General features: G+C 29.8%; 2 protein-coding genes across 4 annotated transcripts in view; both read left to right on the top strand.

Moving 5' to 3' along the window:
• The first annotated feature begins 5,732 nt into the window (after positions 1 to 5,732).
• LOC122506791 lies at positions 5,733 to 15,104 on the top strand. The gene is made up of 2 exons (XM_043619109.1): positions 5,733 to 8,513; positions 15,060 to 15,104. The coding sequence occupies exons 1-2, from the start codon at positions 5,733 to 5,735 to the stop codon at positions 15,102 to 15,104; spliced, it is 2,826 nt and encodes a 941-aa protein (XP_043475044.1).
• Positions 14,311 to 16,984, top strand: part of LOC122506796 (cyclin-dependent kinase 5 activator 1) — a 179,496-nt gene continuing 176,822 nt past the window's right edge. For all 3 annotated transcript variants that reach the window (XM_043619116.1, XM_043619117.1, XM_043619118.1), the window contains exon 1: positions 14,311 to 16,315. In XM_043619116.1, the coding sequence (XP_043475051.1) occupies positions 15,875 to 16,315 (441 nt within the window). In that variant the 5' untranslated portion in view covers positions 14,311 to 15,874. The remainder of the gene's footprint in view (positions 16,316 to 16,984) is intronic.

Genomic DNA, 16,984 nt, shown 5'->3' on the forward strand with positions numbered 1-16,984 from the left:
ACAAGAAAATATTCGACCAGGGAAAATGATTATTTTACCTTCTACATTTACTGGAGGACCACGCGCTTATCAACAATGTTTTATGGACGCTATGCGATTAGTTCAAGAATTTGGAAAACCAGATTTATTTATTACAATGACATGTAATCCAAAATGGCCTGAGATTATGGAAAATTTATTGGATTCGGAAACTGCATCTGACCGACCAGATATTGTTGCCCGAGTTTTTCAAAAGAAAGTAAAAGAATTAATGTGTGAATTAAAAGATAAACAAATTTTTGGTCCAGTCATTGCTTATGTATATGTAATAGAATTTCAAAAGCGTGGATTGCCTCATGTACATTCAATAATTTTTTTAGATAAAAAGTTTGCTATTCGTGATGCAGAAACTGTAGATAAAATAATATGTGCAGAAATTCCTGATGAGAAAAAGAATCCAGAACTTTATAAAATTGTGAAGCAGTTTCAAGTTCATGGACCTTGTGGAAAGCAAAATGTACATTCTCCTTGTATGAATCCTGAAACAAAATTATGCACGAAAAATTATCCTAAACCATTTTCTCCAAAAACAAATTATGAATCAAAAAATTATCCGGAGTATAGACGGAGAAATGATGGCAAAAAAATTATTTTTTATAATAGAGACGGGTCAATTAAATGCACTGCTGACAATTCGATGATTGTATCATATAATCCGTATTTAAGTAAAAAATTTGCATGTCATATTAACTTAGTAGCATGTGGTAGTACAGGTGGTATTAAATATTTATTTAAATATTGTTATAAGGGACATGATTATGCAATAGTTGGTTATAAAGATGATAATCAAGTAATGCATTATGATGAAATTCAAAATTATTTAAATACACGGTATGTGTGTCCACCAGAAGCAATGCATAGACTTTATGAATTCAATATGCACGAGCAATCACATGCAACATATAGATTAGCTGTACATTTGCCTAATCAACAATCAATATGTTTTCAAGAAGGAATGGAACAAACTGCAATTGAAAAATTTAAAAATACAATGTTGACAGCATGGTTTCAGTTAAATAGACAAGATCCTGAAGCACGCAAATATTTGTACTCTGAAATACCACATAAGTATGTTTTTGTTGAGTCATCTAAAACTTGGAAAAAACGAGAACGAATTACAAAACCTATAATTTGCCGAATGTATTTTGTAAGTCCAAAAGACATTGAAAGATATTTTTTGAGAATTTTACTACTTTATGTACGTGGTGCTAAATCGTTTGAAGATGTGAGAACATATGAAGGTATTATATATAATACTTATACAGAAGCAGCACGTGCAAGAAATTTGATGGTAGACGATAACGAGTGGGATAATTGTTTGACTGAAGCCGTGAGTATGAAATTTCCTAAAGAACTATGTCGTTTATTTGCATATATATGTGTGTTTGGTTTACCTGTGAATGCTGTTGATTTATGGAATAAGTTTAAAGAACACATGATTTTTGATAATAATTTACCTGTGGAAATATCGCTTCAAAAATCATTACTTTTAATTAATGAAGTATTTAATTTTCATGGATTTACATTACATCAATTTGGTTTACCAAACATCGATCTAAAAATTCTTGAAGATTATAGTTCTGTTGATAAGAAAGGTAATGCGTTAACATTACAATTGCTAAAAGAAGAAGCTAATAATCTTATTGAAAGTTTGAATGATGAACAACGGCAAGTTTTTAATGATGTTATGATGGCCGTACATAATGATGAATATGATAGTAGATATTTTTTTCTTGATGGGCCTGGAGGAAGTGGTAAAAGCTATTTACACAATACTATTATTACTACAGTCGAAAGTGAGGAAATAGTAGTTTTATCAGTTGCTTGGACTGGTATAGCGGCTAATCTTCTAAAAGGAGGACGAACGTCACATTCTATGTTTAAATTCCCTATACCAATCAATGAAGATTCAACATGTAATATAAGTGGAATGTCGAAACATGCTGAACTTTTAAGGAGTGCAAAAATTATTATTTGGGATGAAATTTCAATGGCCCCAAAATATGCTTTACAAGCAATGGAATCCATGTTAAGAGATATTACAAAATGTAATAAACCGTTTGGAGGTAAAGTTATTTTGCTTTCAGGTGATTTTAGGCAAACTTTGCCAATTGTTCCGCATGGTAGTCGCACTCATATTGTTGAGGTTTGTGTAAAAAATAGTAAATTGTGGAAATTTCTGCTTTTCTGCATTTCTGCTTTTATAAAATTCTTTTTATTAAAATATTTGAAAATAATATTTTTTATAATTTTTATTTTTTCAAATAACAATGTATTTCTTATCGAATTAAATTAAAAATACTTGGATCAAAGCAATTTTTAAAGTTCTACAAGTTATTTATATGAGAATTTAAAATTTACTTCAACTTTTTTTAGAATTTAAAAAATAAGATTTTCTTTAATATTTTTGGTTGTTAAAATACCAATAATTTCGTAATTTCTAATCTAATTAGATTTAAAAATAGTCCAATCGAAGCGATTTTTAGTGCTTTTTGTAAGGGTCATAAAAACATTAACAAATAGAGATTGAAAAATTTTACTATAATAATACTTTCTCATGACGAAGCAAAATTATTAAACTTTCAAAATTAAATTTTTTTTATTTATTTACGTGATCGTTTTAAGAAATACTGACCCATAATCTTTATTTCAAAATGCCTAAATCACAAAACGAAGTATTAGACGCGCGCTTTAGCGCGCGTTAGATTGCTAGTTAACTATAATAATCTTCGAATTCATTCAGTCTGTCCAGAGCGTGTACATTCCGTCCGCAGTGAGAGAGAAAGATTTATAGAGAGAAAGAGAGGGAAGTATCGCCTGCCCTTTTAGTTTAGAGTAGGAGCGAAGGAGAGGTGAATAATTAAGAAAGTAACGCCTACTTTTCTGTTTAGAAAGAGGTATCATGTTTTCTCCCTTTTCTGTGTCAGATAGAAAGAGTGCAACAAGAATTGGTAGGGGAAGGAAAAGTGGGGAATTTCACTTTTAAGCGAAAATACTAAAAGGGGGTCTTAATTGTTTATTGGCTGATTATTTTTCTCTTCTCATCTCAGACAGAAGGAGTGAATGAGAGGAAGATAGAGAACGAGGTATGAAAAGTAACGGAAGTACGAGTAAGGGTTTCAATTTCAAAGAGTATCTTTATTAAAAAATCTTTAAAATTTTCTACTTTACAGTTGAATTTGATTTTCTATTAATAATAATTGTGAAAATTTGAACTCAGTGAAATATTTTGTTAGAGTAAATAAATTTATTTTGGTTAATGTTTTGGGATAATTTTTAATTTAATTTTTTTCAATTATATTAGTTAAGATATTATTGCACTTTTTATATATTTATTTGTACTTATGTGCTCATGATTTACATGAGTTTTTTGCTTTATTAGATGTGCTTTATTATATGACTTATGCGAAATCATGTGACTTATGCGAAATTATGCGACTTATTATGCGTATTATTATATGATTTATATGGGAAGAAAATGCGATTTATGTGACTTGTATTATTTATGCAAACTATGTGTTTTATGAGATTTTTGAGAAATTTGATGACTATTTATTATTAATTAATTAAATATATAATAAATAGAAAAAATAAATAAATTTAAATGTAAAGAAATGTTCATATAAAAAATAAAATAAACTATAAAAAATTATTTATATTTATTCATTATTTTAATTTATTTAGTTATAAGATAGAAGCTTTAAGTTTAAGTCTGTTTTCAAAAAATAAGTTTTTGAAAAATATTAAATTATTAGTTCATTTTGTTAAAAAATCATGTCTAACAGAGAAGAAAAAGTTTATTTAAGTGATAAAGATAATAGAATTCTACATACTGAAGGAAAAATGTTAAATGACAATCATATTACTGAATTTGAAAAGTTGTTGAGAAGAGAATCAAATTTATCATTTAACATGCAAAGTACTTTATATTTAATTACGCCTGAATTCATTATTCCGATTGATAAAAATCAGAAGCACATTCAAATACTTTTTAGTGGTGCTTGCAAATCTGGTCACTGGATTTGTACTTATTATGATGGATTAAGGCTATATATTTATAATAGTCTTAATAAGGAATGCCTAAATGAAGATCAAAAAAAATATTTACTTAGATTATATCCTTTCAAACCGCCGGTAGTTTTTTCAACTGTTAATCTACAACCGAATGGAATTGACTGTGGCATATACGCAATAGCGTTTGCAACATCTTTATATTACAATGAATTGCCAAATACTGTTAATTATATTCATAGTGAAATGAGACGACATCTAATTTTTATGTTTGAAAATAATCGTTTAATTTCATTTCCTTCCGTGGAATTGACAAACGTTATTAGACCTTTTTTTGTTGAGTATGATTGGAAACGTCTTTTAACGGATGGAGCTACAAAACTCATAGAAATACCAAACTCGTCTTCCATTTGTGAAACTAGTATCAGTATTAGTAATAATAATGTGAATAGCGGTATATCTACAGAATATTCAGAGGAGAAGCTTAATGGAAACGAAAACTATGAGAAAAAGAGACATCGCGCAATAAAAGATAATGAGAGGAAAAGGAAGGTAAAGCTCGAAGAAACAGATGAACAGAAATTAATCAGACTAGAAAATGATAGACTGAGAAAACGTAATTGCCAAAAGGCTAGAAATATAGATGAAAAGAAAGTAATGACGCAAAACAATTTAAATAGTAAAAAAATTAAATTATCTCTAAAAATAGAAAATGAAACCAAAGGTCAACAAAATTTAAGTAATAAGGATTGTAAAATTTTAAATAATGAAGGAAAAAAGTTAAATGACAATCATATTACTGAATTTGAAAAATTGTTGAGAAGAGAATCTAAATTAGCTTCCGACAATAATGTTAATAGAGGTATATCTTCAGAATATTCAGAGGAGAAGCTTAATGAAAATGAAAAAAATGAGAAAAAGAGATTTTATGCAATAACAGACAAGGAGAGAAAAAGGAAGGCAAGGCTTGAAGAAACAGATGAACAGAAAAAAATCAGACTAGAGAATGATAGATTGAGAAAACGTAATTACAGAAAATTGTTAAATGTAGATGAAAAGAATGTAATGAAGCAAAAGAATTTAAATTATAAAAGAAAACAATTATCTTTAGAAACGGACGATGACAAAAAAAATCGACAAAAAAATAATTTAACATGTAAAATGAATAAAAAAAATGGAAAAATGATGGAAACTTTAGGAGTTGGAATTATGTTGTCTGAAGAGTTTGATGAACATAAAGTTACACAAAATTATTTAGGTGTAATGAATGTCAAATGTATGTTTTGTGACGCGTTACATTTTTTGTGTGAAAGGCCACAGGATAAAAAATTTAGTAGTTGTTGTCATAAAGGAAAAGTAAAGTTGTATGATTTAAAACCTTATCCTTTGTATTTGAAAAATTTATTATTTGATAATAACTTTAAAAGTAAGAATTATAAGGAAAATATTCGATCTTATAATAGTTCGTGTGCATTTGCTAGCATGGGAGCTAAATTAGACGTTCCAAAGGGATATGGTCCTTATGTATTTCGTATACATGGACAAGTGTATCATGATACATGCTCTCTTCATCCTGATGATGGAGATAATCGAAAATATGGTCAATTGTATATTCTTGATACTGATGAAGCGGTGATGGAACGATTGAATAATGAATGTAATAAAAATGTTTACAATTACTAATGACTGAAATAGATATTTTACTTAGAGATATTAATATTTATGCAAAGTCATTTAAAATGATGAAAGAATTGGAATTGGAAGAAGAAGCAAGGGCAAAATTAATGAATGAGTGTCCGAGAAGCATTCAAATGTGGTTTAAACGTGATCCAAAATTTTCTCAAAGCAAATATAATGTTCCGTCTTGCAATGAAGTAGCAGTTATATTTGTTAGCGAAGATGGTGAGCCTCCAATTGAACGTGATATATGTATACATCCAAGGGGTTCTAAAAGTATTCCAATTAGTAGTCTTAGCACACATGCCGATCCCATGACATATCCTTTAATGTTTCCGTCAGGTGATCCAGGATGGACTGTAAATATGAAACATACTGATGGTGTTCGTAATATTACTCCTTTACAATTTTATATGTATCGCTTGTCTTATAGAGGAACATTTAATCCATGTTTACAAATGGGTAAATTAACTCAACAATTTATTGTTGATAGTTGGTCAAAAGTAGAAGGTGAGCGTTTAAAATATATTCGTTTTGAACAGAAAAAACTTCGAGCTGAAATGTACTGTGGATTAATGGATTATATGAATAATAAAGCAACACAAGAAAATATTCGACCAGGGAAAATGATTATTTTACCTTCTACATTTACTGGAGGACCACGCGCTTATCAACAATGTTTTATGGACGCTATGCGATTAGTTCAAGAATTTGGAAAACCAGATTTATTTATTACAATGACATGTAATCCAAAATGGCCTGAGATTATGGAAAATTTATTGGATTCGGAAACTGCATCTGACCGACCAGATATTGTTGCCCGAGTTTTTCAAAAGAAAGTAAAAGAATTAATGTGTGAATTAAAAGATAAACAAATTTTTGGTCCAGTCATTGCTTATGTATATGTAATAGAATTTCAAAAGCGTGGATTGCCTCATGTACATTCAATAATTTTTTTAGATAAAAAGTTTGCTATTCGTGATGCAGAAACTGTAGATAAAATAATATGTGCAGAAATTCCTGATGAGAAAAAGAATCCAGAACTTTATAAAATTGTGAAGCAGTTTCAAGTTCATGGACCTTGTGGAAAGCAAAATGTACATTCTCCTTGTATGAATCCTGAAACAAAATTATGCACGAAAAATTATCCTAAACCATTTTCTCCAAAAACAAATTATGAATCAAAAAATTATCCGGAGTATAGACGGAGAAATGATGGCAAAAAAATTATTTTTTATAATAGAGACGGGTCAATTAAATGCACTGCTGACAATTCGATGATTGTATCATATAATCCGTATTTAAGTAAAAAATTTGCATGTCATATTAACTTAGTAGCATGTGGTAGTACAGGTGGTATTAAATATTTATTTAAATATTGTTATAAGGGACATGATTATGCAATAGTTGGTTATAAAGATGATAATCAAGTAATGCATTATGATGAAATTCAAAATTATTTAAATACACGGTATGTGTGTCCACCAGAAGCAATGCATAGACTTTATGAATTCAATATGCACGAGCAATCACATGCAACATATAGATTAGCTGTACATTTGCCTAATCAACAATCAATATGTTTTCAAGAAGGAATGGAACAAACTGCAATTGAAAAATTTAAAAATACAATGTTGACAGCATGGTTTCAGTTAAATAGACAAGATCCTGAAGCACGCAAATATTTGTACTCTGAAATACCACATAAGTATGTTTTTGTTGAGTCATCTAAAACTTGGAAAAAACGAGAACGAATTACAAAACCTATAATTTGCCGAATGTATTTTGTAAGTCCAAAAGACATTGAAAGATATTTTTTGAGAATTTTACTACTTTATGTACGTGGTGCTAAATCGTTTGAAGATGTGAGAACATATGAAGGTATTATATATAATACTTATACAGAAGCAGCACGTGCAAGAAATTTGATGGTAGACGATAACGAGTGGGATAATTGTTTGACTGAAGCCGTGAGTATGAAATTTCCTAAAGAACTATGTCGTTTATTTGCATATATATGTGTGTTTGGTTTACCTGTGAATGCTGTTGATTTATGGAATAAGTTTAAAGAACACATGATTTTTGATAATAATTTACCTGTGGAAATATCGCTTCAAAAATCATTACTTTTAATTAATGAAGTATTTAATTTTCATGGATTTACATTACATCAATTTGGTTTACCAAACATCGATCTAAAAATTCTTGAAGATTATAGTTCTGTTGATAAGAAAGGTAATGCGTTAACATTACAATTGCTAAAAGAAGAAGCTAATAATCTTATTGAAAGTTTGAATGATGAACAACGGCAAGTTTTTAATGATGTTATGATGGCCGTACATAATGATGAATATGATAGTAGATATTTTTTTCTTGATGGGCCTGGAGGAAGTGGTAAAAGCTATTTACACAATACTATTATTACTACAGTCGAAAGTGAGGAAATAGTAGTTTTATCAGTTGCTTGGACTGGTATAGCGGCTAATCTTCTAAAAGGAGGACGAACGTCACATTCTATGTTTAAATTCCCTATACCAATCAATGAAGATTCAACATGTAATATAAGTGGAATGTCGAAACATGCTGAACTTTTAAGGAGTGCAAAAATTATTATTTGGGATGAAATTTCAATGGCCCCAAAATATGCTTTACAAGCAATGGAATCCATGTTAAGAGATATTACAAAATGTAATAAACCGTTTGGAGGTAAAGTTATTTTGCTTTCAGGTGATTTTAGGCAAACTTTGCCAATTGTTCCGCATGGTAGTCGCACTCATATTGTTGAGGTTTGTGTAAAAAATAGTAAATTGTGGAAATTTCTGCTTTTCTGCATTTCTGCTTTTATAAAATTCTTTTTATTAAAATATTTGAAAATAATATTTTTTATAATTTTTATTTTTTCAAATAACAATGTATTTCTTATCGAATTAAATTAAAAATACTTGGATCAAAGCAATTTTTAAAGTTCTACAAGTTATTTATATGAGAATTTAAAATTTACTTCAACTTTTTTTAGAATTTAAAAAATAAGATTTTCTTTAATATTTTTGGTTGTTAAAATACCAATAATTTCGTAATTTCTAATCTAATTAGATTTAAAAATAGTCCAATCGAAGCGATTTTTAGTGCTTTTTGTAAGGGTCATAAAAACATTAACAAATAGAGATTGAAAAATTTTACTATAATAATACTTTCTCATGACGAAGCAAAATTATTAAACTTTGAAAATTAAATTTTTTTTATTTATTTACGTGATCGTTTTAAGAAATACTGACCCATAATCTTTATTTCAAAATGCCTAAATCACAAAACGAAGTATTAGACGCGCGCTTTAGTGTCCACTGTCAGAAAAAATATGCTAGGTTATGCTAAAATTTGTATGTACATACTAAACAAAGTACTAACAAGACTTGGATTTTATTTATATAAATTAATGTTAATTAATAGTGTAATAATAATTTATTTTCGAAATTTTTAAAACTGCAGTAGATTTTAATTATTAGGGGAGAGTCTCCAGTTGTGAGACACCTCCAGTTGTGAGACATTCAATTTTTTTTAACATGCAATATTAAAAAGACGATTGGTTTATATAAAAACATTTCTTTTTATATGAGCCAACTTTTTCGTGGACGCCGAAGCGGATATATAAACTGTTTTTGTTATATACCAACACTGTGTGTGATAATCGACTAAAAAGCGTTTTTTCAATAAATGCAAAGTACTTTTTTCCAATTTAATTAATTGGAAAAGGTAAATGTAATGCATTTTCTTTTAGTGTTTTCCTTATATTTTGTGATGCAATATTCAATTGTTCCAATCTACGGTTGAAAATAATTTAATTTTCCTTTTTCAAAATAGCGCCAATTTCTGGGTGTGAGACACAGCATATCACCAGTTGTGAGATTGTGTCAACACCCATCTGGGCAGAATAAAAAATACGACTTTGCAGGCATACTATTTAAATGTTGTTTTGATTTTTTTTAGTATTTTTGGGCATGTCAAGTGGAAAAAAGTCAATTGATTCAGAAGAAATCAATTTTAATGCTCTTGTTGACGCTATTAAATTGTGTTTATTTGATAGTCATATTTTGGCGAATAAATATTATTATTTAGTATATAATAATATATATTATTAATATATTTAATTGTTTCTACTAAACATAACGTTTTATGACAAACTTATTAAATTTTAGCAATTTTTAATTAGTGTCTCACAACTGGAGACAGTTTTTTTTTGAAAAAAGCGATGTGCTCGGAAAATGTATCGTAAAATTTTTTGAGTTCATCGAAACACTATACTTTCTTTTAATAAAAGTTGCGTATTTCTGTTACCTTTCGAACGGTGTATTTTATTTACAATTTCGTTTACCCGTTTACAATTTACGGGTCAAAAATGAAACCCGTCTCACAACTGGAGACTCTCCCCTACTAATTTTTAATTTTTTAACTTAAAAAATATCTTATTTATGAATAATGAATAGATTCAAATAAAATTATTAAGATTTTTATTTTATAACAGTTAAAATTTTTTGTACATTTAAATTTCTGATACAACATTCCTAATTTGATATAAATTAATTAATCAATTAGAAAATATCCCCGTGTAGAAAAATTGTTGGGTTCTAGTGTGGTGCCAGAAAGACAGTCTATTCTCTAACTGGGCGCTGAAAAGACTGTCTGACCATGGGCTAATCAGACCAGTGACGATCGAACCACGCGTTGGTCTAGACTGGACGAGCTAATCAGGGCTAATGAGCAGTACTAATATTTCAAATTTTAGGTTCGATTTCAATATTTCAGTTTTTTAATTTTAAATAATTTACCCAAATTTACTCGGTTCTCACGTTTATTCAATGTAATGTGAAAATATGAATTATTAATAATAAATAAATATTATTGTTATTCATATATATGTGTATATGTATTTAATGACAATAACTTATTATTATAATAATTATATTATTTTCAAATAAATAATATACTGCACTAGCAGTAAATATTATTTAAAAGAGTAATATTGAAAGATAATTTTAATAAAAAAACAATTTGCGTTAATTGGTACATTTGTTAAATTCATTCTTTAACAGGCCTTTAACATTATTTACAAACATGTTTACAATTTTAATTTATAACACTTATACAGATTAAATACAGTAATTTTATTATTTTATATAACACTTACAATGAAAAATATCCGCTCGCATGTGGGGATCGAACTCACGCCCCCCACCCTTGACGACCCGACTCGAAGCATTTTAACCGCACGGCCACTGAAGTCTGGGTGTGAACTCTCCTAATTTACTATATCAATGCCAGTGTCATATATTCTGTTGCTTATAAGGACGAAGTGAAAACTATGACTAAAATTATTACACATAATAATCCCGAATTATTTTAATTATTATATATGAATATTTAAATAAATAATTCTTACTACAATTATAATCATTAACCATTTTTTAATGAATTACTTTCAGTTTTATCAAAAATTTTTTAAATAATTGAATTCTTATGGCGAATTTCAATAGAATTCTTAAGTATAATTATACACTTTTCGAAGAATTCGATTAAAATTGAATTAAAAATAATTAAGAAATTCTGAGATTAACTAAGAAATTTTGAATAATAAAAAAATTTTGAGAATTTTATTATTTATAAAAATAATTGAATTATTGAGAAGAAACTTATAAAAAATTTGTAAATCCTTATTGAATTTTTGTGAAAGGTTTTTTATTTATGAAAGTAATTAAATTTTTGCTTACATTTTATTTTGCCAAGAATCTTGTTAAAAATTTGGAAAATAATTGAATTTCAGAGAACGATTTTATTATTTATAAAGATAATTGAAATTTTGATGAGAATTTAAACAAATTTTTGAACATAATTGAATTTCTGTGTAGAATTTTGTTACTTTTGAAAATAATTAAATTTCTACAATAATCTGTAACTTCTCCAACACTCAATTGTTTATAGTGTTTTTAACTAAAATTCTTCTACAGATAAATTATTTTTAATAATTAATCAAATACAATATGTTAAAAAATTTATCTAATTTCAGGAGAATTTGAATTATTAGGCATTTTTCAAAAATCTAAGATCTTTAGAATTTTTAATTAAACTCATTGAAAATTTTATTTATAATAATTCATATAAACCTACAATATTTATTTTTGAACGATTCTTTAGATACTAAATTATTCCATTGAATTTTGAAGTGACAATCCATGTATAAATTCAAAGAAGACCGACAAATCGGGCACTAAAGTCTTGATTGTACTTATTGATTTGTACTTTAAAAATTTTGAATTCTAGTGATGCCAATGAAGTCCCATATAGCATACAGTTAGACAGTCTAAATTAGACCGTCCAGAAAAATCCCATATAGCACACAGTTAGACCGTCCAGATTAGACCGTCCAGATGCGTCTAGTTGGGTCAATCTCTGGACTCCTGACTGCCCTTAAATTTTTCTACACGCGTCAATACAAAATTCATTAAAAAATTAAACAATACTTAACAAAAATTAAAAAATATGCATTTTTTTATTGTTTGAATTTTTTAAGTGTTACAACTCCCGTTCAACTAAATATACAAATTAATATACAGACTGACAAGTTTCACTTTAATGGGTTAAACCGTTTTTCAGCGATGCGCATATATATCTATCCCTATTAATATAAAATCATATCGCCGCCGCCGCTGTTTCAGAAAGTTTTAAGGGACCCTTATAGTAGGGGGAACATAGTCAAGGTTGGCCCACTGTCAAGGTAGGTCCATCGTCAGAAACAAGTTATATTTGACCTAAATTCAGGTCAATTTAAGGGCAGTTTTAACCTACAGGCCAAAATTACTCAAAATTTAGGTCAATTTTAAGGGCAGATTCAACCTACAGGTAAGAAACTAACAAACTAACCCCTCTGCCCTCAAAATTTAAGTCAATTTTAAGAGTAGTTATGACTTAAAGTTAAAAATTGACAAACTTATCGCTCTGCTTTCAAAATTTAGTTCAATTTTAAGGGCAGTTTTGACCTAAGCATTAAAAATTGCGTTTTACTCTGCCCGTAAAATTTATGTCAATTTTAAGGGCAGATTTAACCTACAGGTAAAAAATTGACAAACAATTCCCTCTGCCCTCAAAATGTAGGTCAATTTTAAGGGCAGTTTTGACCTAAACGTCAAAAATTCACAAATAATTCCCTCTGACCTCAAAATGTAGGTTAATTTTAAGGGCAGTTTTAATCTACAGGTCAAAAATTAACAAACAATTCCCTCTGCTCTCAAAATTTAGGTTAATTTGAAGGGCAGTTTTAACCTACAGGTAAAAAATTGACAAACAATTCCCTTTACCTTCAAAATGTAGGTTAATTTTAAGGGCAGTTTTGACCTTAACGGAAAAAATTGACGAACAATTCCCTTTGCCCTCAAAAATTGGGTCAATTTTAAGGTCAGTTTTCATCTACACCGCAAAAATTGTCGAAAAAAACTTCCTCTGACCTGACCTTTCCTTAAAATTTAGGTTAAATTTGACATATTTTTTAGCCTATACATGAAAAAAGCAAATAAATTAGGATTTTTTAAAAAGTCGTACCCTTATATTAAAGTTTGACGGAATTTTCGACCTATTGGTTAAAAGAAGTTTGACCTAAATTTCAATATTAAGTTTCAATCAATAAAAGATGTTATAAATTGACATATTTTTTTTAAAAATTCTATTAAAATTATTTTTCTGTCCTCAAAATGTACTTTAATTTTAATGGCAATTTTTTCCTACAAGTTAAAATTTGACCAGAAATCTCCCTCTGATCTGATATTTTCTTAAAATTTAGGTCAATTTTAAGGTCAGTTTTGACCTACACGTCAAAAATTGACAAGAAAATTCCTTCTGACCTACTGTTTCCTCAAAATTTAGGTCAATTTTAAGGTCAGTTTTGACCTACGGGTAAAATGAAGCCCACAAACGTCTATTATTTTACGTCGAAATCTTTAGTCCGTCCATAAATTACATAAGACATTTAGGGGGGAAGGGGGTCAGCAAGATCTTGCGAACAATAGGAAAAATGGTGCTAATGTATGTAAAATATCTTACGAGGGAGGAAGGGGGTCAAATTTACCCAAAAAATGACTTACGTAATTTATGGACAGCCCCTAATGGCCCTTACATTACGTCAACATTTATGTCAACTGCAGGTAAAAAGGGGCCCAATAATACTTTTGACACTGAGAAAAAAGAATTATCAAATTTACTATGAGGAGTGTCAAACTTGAAAAAGTTGACACTATAATCACTTCCGTAAAGTAGAATTCTCTATTAGTTATCTTTTTTAATATCTCCTGTTATAATTTACTCTAACTCATTACTATGCCATCATATTAAGATAACATGATTTTAAAAATTAAAATAAATATTAAAAATAGTTAGGGGGTTGGCGCGCGAAGCGCGCAGGGGGGCGAAGCCCCCCTAGTATATATATAATTATACACACATACAGATGGAGAGACAGACAGACAATTTTTTTACATATTTCGGATCCTAATGTCTTGAAACGAAAAAATATGAAATTTTTCAAGTTTGGAACAATGTACAGGCAGAAGTCTGATTTTATTAATATAGATATTAAAAATTCAGTCCCTGACCTAAGACACTAGTAGCAGAGATTCTCTAGAATTTATTATTTCTCGTAGTTGTTGAGCCACCAACTGCAAAAGAGCAATCCTCGTTGTGCCAGCCGCACCAGTAGCAGGAGTCATTCGACAGGGGTGGACGAATCGGGCGTATATATTGTCTCGATAGCTACGGGCGGCAAGACTATATACCCTCGCACTCTTTCATTTCCAGCATCTAGGTATCTTTCACTCTCCCTCTTTCTGCCTCTTTTTCAGAAAGTATACTTTCTCTGTCTATCCACCCCCGACTCGAATCGACATCCACTGTTAGCGTTTATCGAACCATTGCGCGCGCACGGAATCTGAAGGGGCGTACAACATCTTCGTCAATCGCTCGCGACCACACTAGCAACGCGAGGTCGCGACGAGAGCTTGCAGCAGCACTCTCAACGCTCCCCGAGACGTTAACATTAATTATTATTGTTATTGTTATTATTGTCATTGTCAGTAAAAGATAATCTTTAAATCAAGTCCTATATCAGTACTATTCTTACAGATCGGCTTTCTAGAGACCGTTACTTATCAGTGGCCAGTGAGTGTTTTCATCAATTCTGACGCGCACACCTTTCTCGCGAGTGTCTTGTGTTTACATCCCCCATAAAGTGACGCAACATTCCGTAAAGACAATTTTCATAATTACTGGAATCTATAGGAATTTTCTAATTTCAGGAATTTCCAGTTGCACTGAAGATCCGGGTCACTTATCAATCTTAGTGACATTTTCTAAAGATACCACATCGACACAGGGCGGCGAGCCAAAGCATCGATCGCTCGCCATTTTGCCCCACGACCTGGTCTACCGTCATTCGCCCATTATCAACCCCTCAATCTATTTTAAAAATTTCGAAAATCACTAAAATTTCAAAAGTTTCTTCAATTATTAAAACTAAGATTAAGAAATTTTTAATCCATGATTAAAATACAGTCACTTATTGATCCATCTCCAATTATTAGAATCCATTGATTCTCAAATATCCAATTTCGAATAAACAATTGCCATCTGATTTAATTTAATTAGGCAATTAGGATCGATTATTTAAGAATTGGACTCTAAAAAATATTGACTAAAGAAAGTTATACTTTGGAGTAAATTGAAAGTCAAAGAGCAGTCTGCTCGCAAGAATTTGAGAGGACATATTTCTCAGTGAAAAGGAAGCTAAGAAGGCGGCAGGCTGGGAGGTCGCATCAGTGAAGTTGTGGGTCCCGTCGTGGAGGAGGCCATAGAGCCAGGGGATGCAACCCCGCTGACGGGACCCTCAAGGGAGACCTCCATACCTGGCGCTCCTCCACCCCCAACTATCAACATCCCCAGTCCCCCGAAACCTCCTCCTCCGCAAAATCCTGAGTCTTTAAATCAATTTCCCCACACTCAAACCCTAATCCAGCATCAGACTCATCAGCAAAATCAGAGTATCCCTTCTCAAGCTCTGGAAAAGAATTTCAAGGAGCAGTCCAAGGAAAATACTCAGCCAGTTCAAGTCAACATGGGTACGGTGCTTTCTTTCAGTCCAAGAGAGAGGCGTGGATCTGTTTACCCGCCTGGTGAGCATCCCGCGGACTTCACGCTGAATAATTACAATTACGAGCAGTTGAATAACGTGAAGAATAGGGAGAATAAGAGTAGCGTGTCTACAATGGCACCACTACCTCCCACGAATCATCCACCGACAAATAATAATTCCCTACAAAATAATAATATAAATTTAAATAATAACGATAATGCAAGAATTATCTCAGAGAAAAATGCCTTGGAGAAAAATCTCAAGAAGCATTCTTTGTTTATTAATGCGTTGTCCTGGAAACGGTTTAGCACGTCGAATAATAATAAAAAGAAGCTAGATAACAAAAATAAGAACATTACCTTCAGACAGCCACTTGATAACATACCGATTGTTGACAAGAACAAAAATATTCAAACTCCACAGGTGAGTTTTGGAAAGAAATAATACATACTTTCTTTTTGATTTCTTTCTTTTCCTTCATTTTTTAAATTCATTTTATTTATTTACTTATTATATATATTTTTAATATTTTATTGAATTATATTCATTTTCAATTTTTGAACAGCCTTTTGGGGGAATCTAAATTTTGGAATTGAAAATTTGGTCCGACTTAATAATTCAAAATCTTCTATTAAATAAAATTTTTTTGTATTATTTGTTTAATATAATATCTAAAAACTTTATTTCAAAAAGCTTTAATCTATCATTACTTAATTAAAGATATGTATAAATGTTAATTTAATTTACATACTTAATATATTTTTAACATTTCGAAATACAGTGTTTAAAAGCTTGAACAAAAATATTTCGTATTTATCACACAGAGAGGAATTTTCTATATTTCTAATGTATCTAAATAAATTGGATATCAAATAAATATTCAAGTAAACAGTAAATTATTAGATAGACAAAATGGCGAATTGAACCAAGCTTTTGATAAATTTATCTATGTCTACTAGTCCAAGTTTGTTTATACATTTTTTCAATTTAAACTCCATTTTCGAACCTTAAAAACATAATTTAAACAACGTCTGTAAAACTTTCAAATACTATTTATAAAGTAAGATTCTTCAGAAATATTAAAATTACCAA

Source organism: Leptopilina heterotoma, unplaced genomic scaffold (assembly GCF_015476425.1).
Source record: "Leptopilina heterotoma isolate Lh14 unplaced genomic scaffold, ASM1547642v1 Lhet_434, whole genome shotgun sequence".
NCBI lineage: Eukaryota > Metazoa > Arthropoda > Insecta > Hymenoptera > Figitidae > Leptopilina > Leptopilina heterotoma.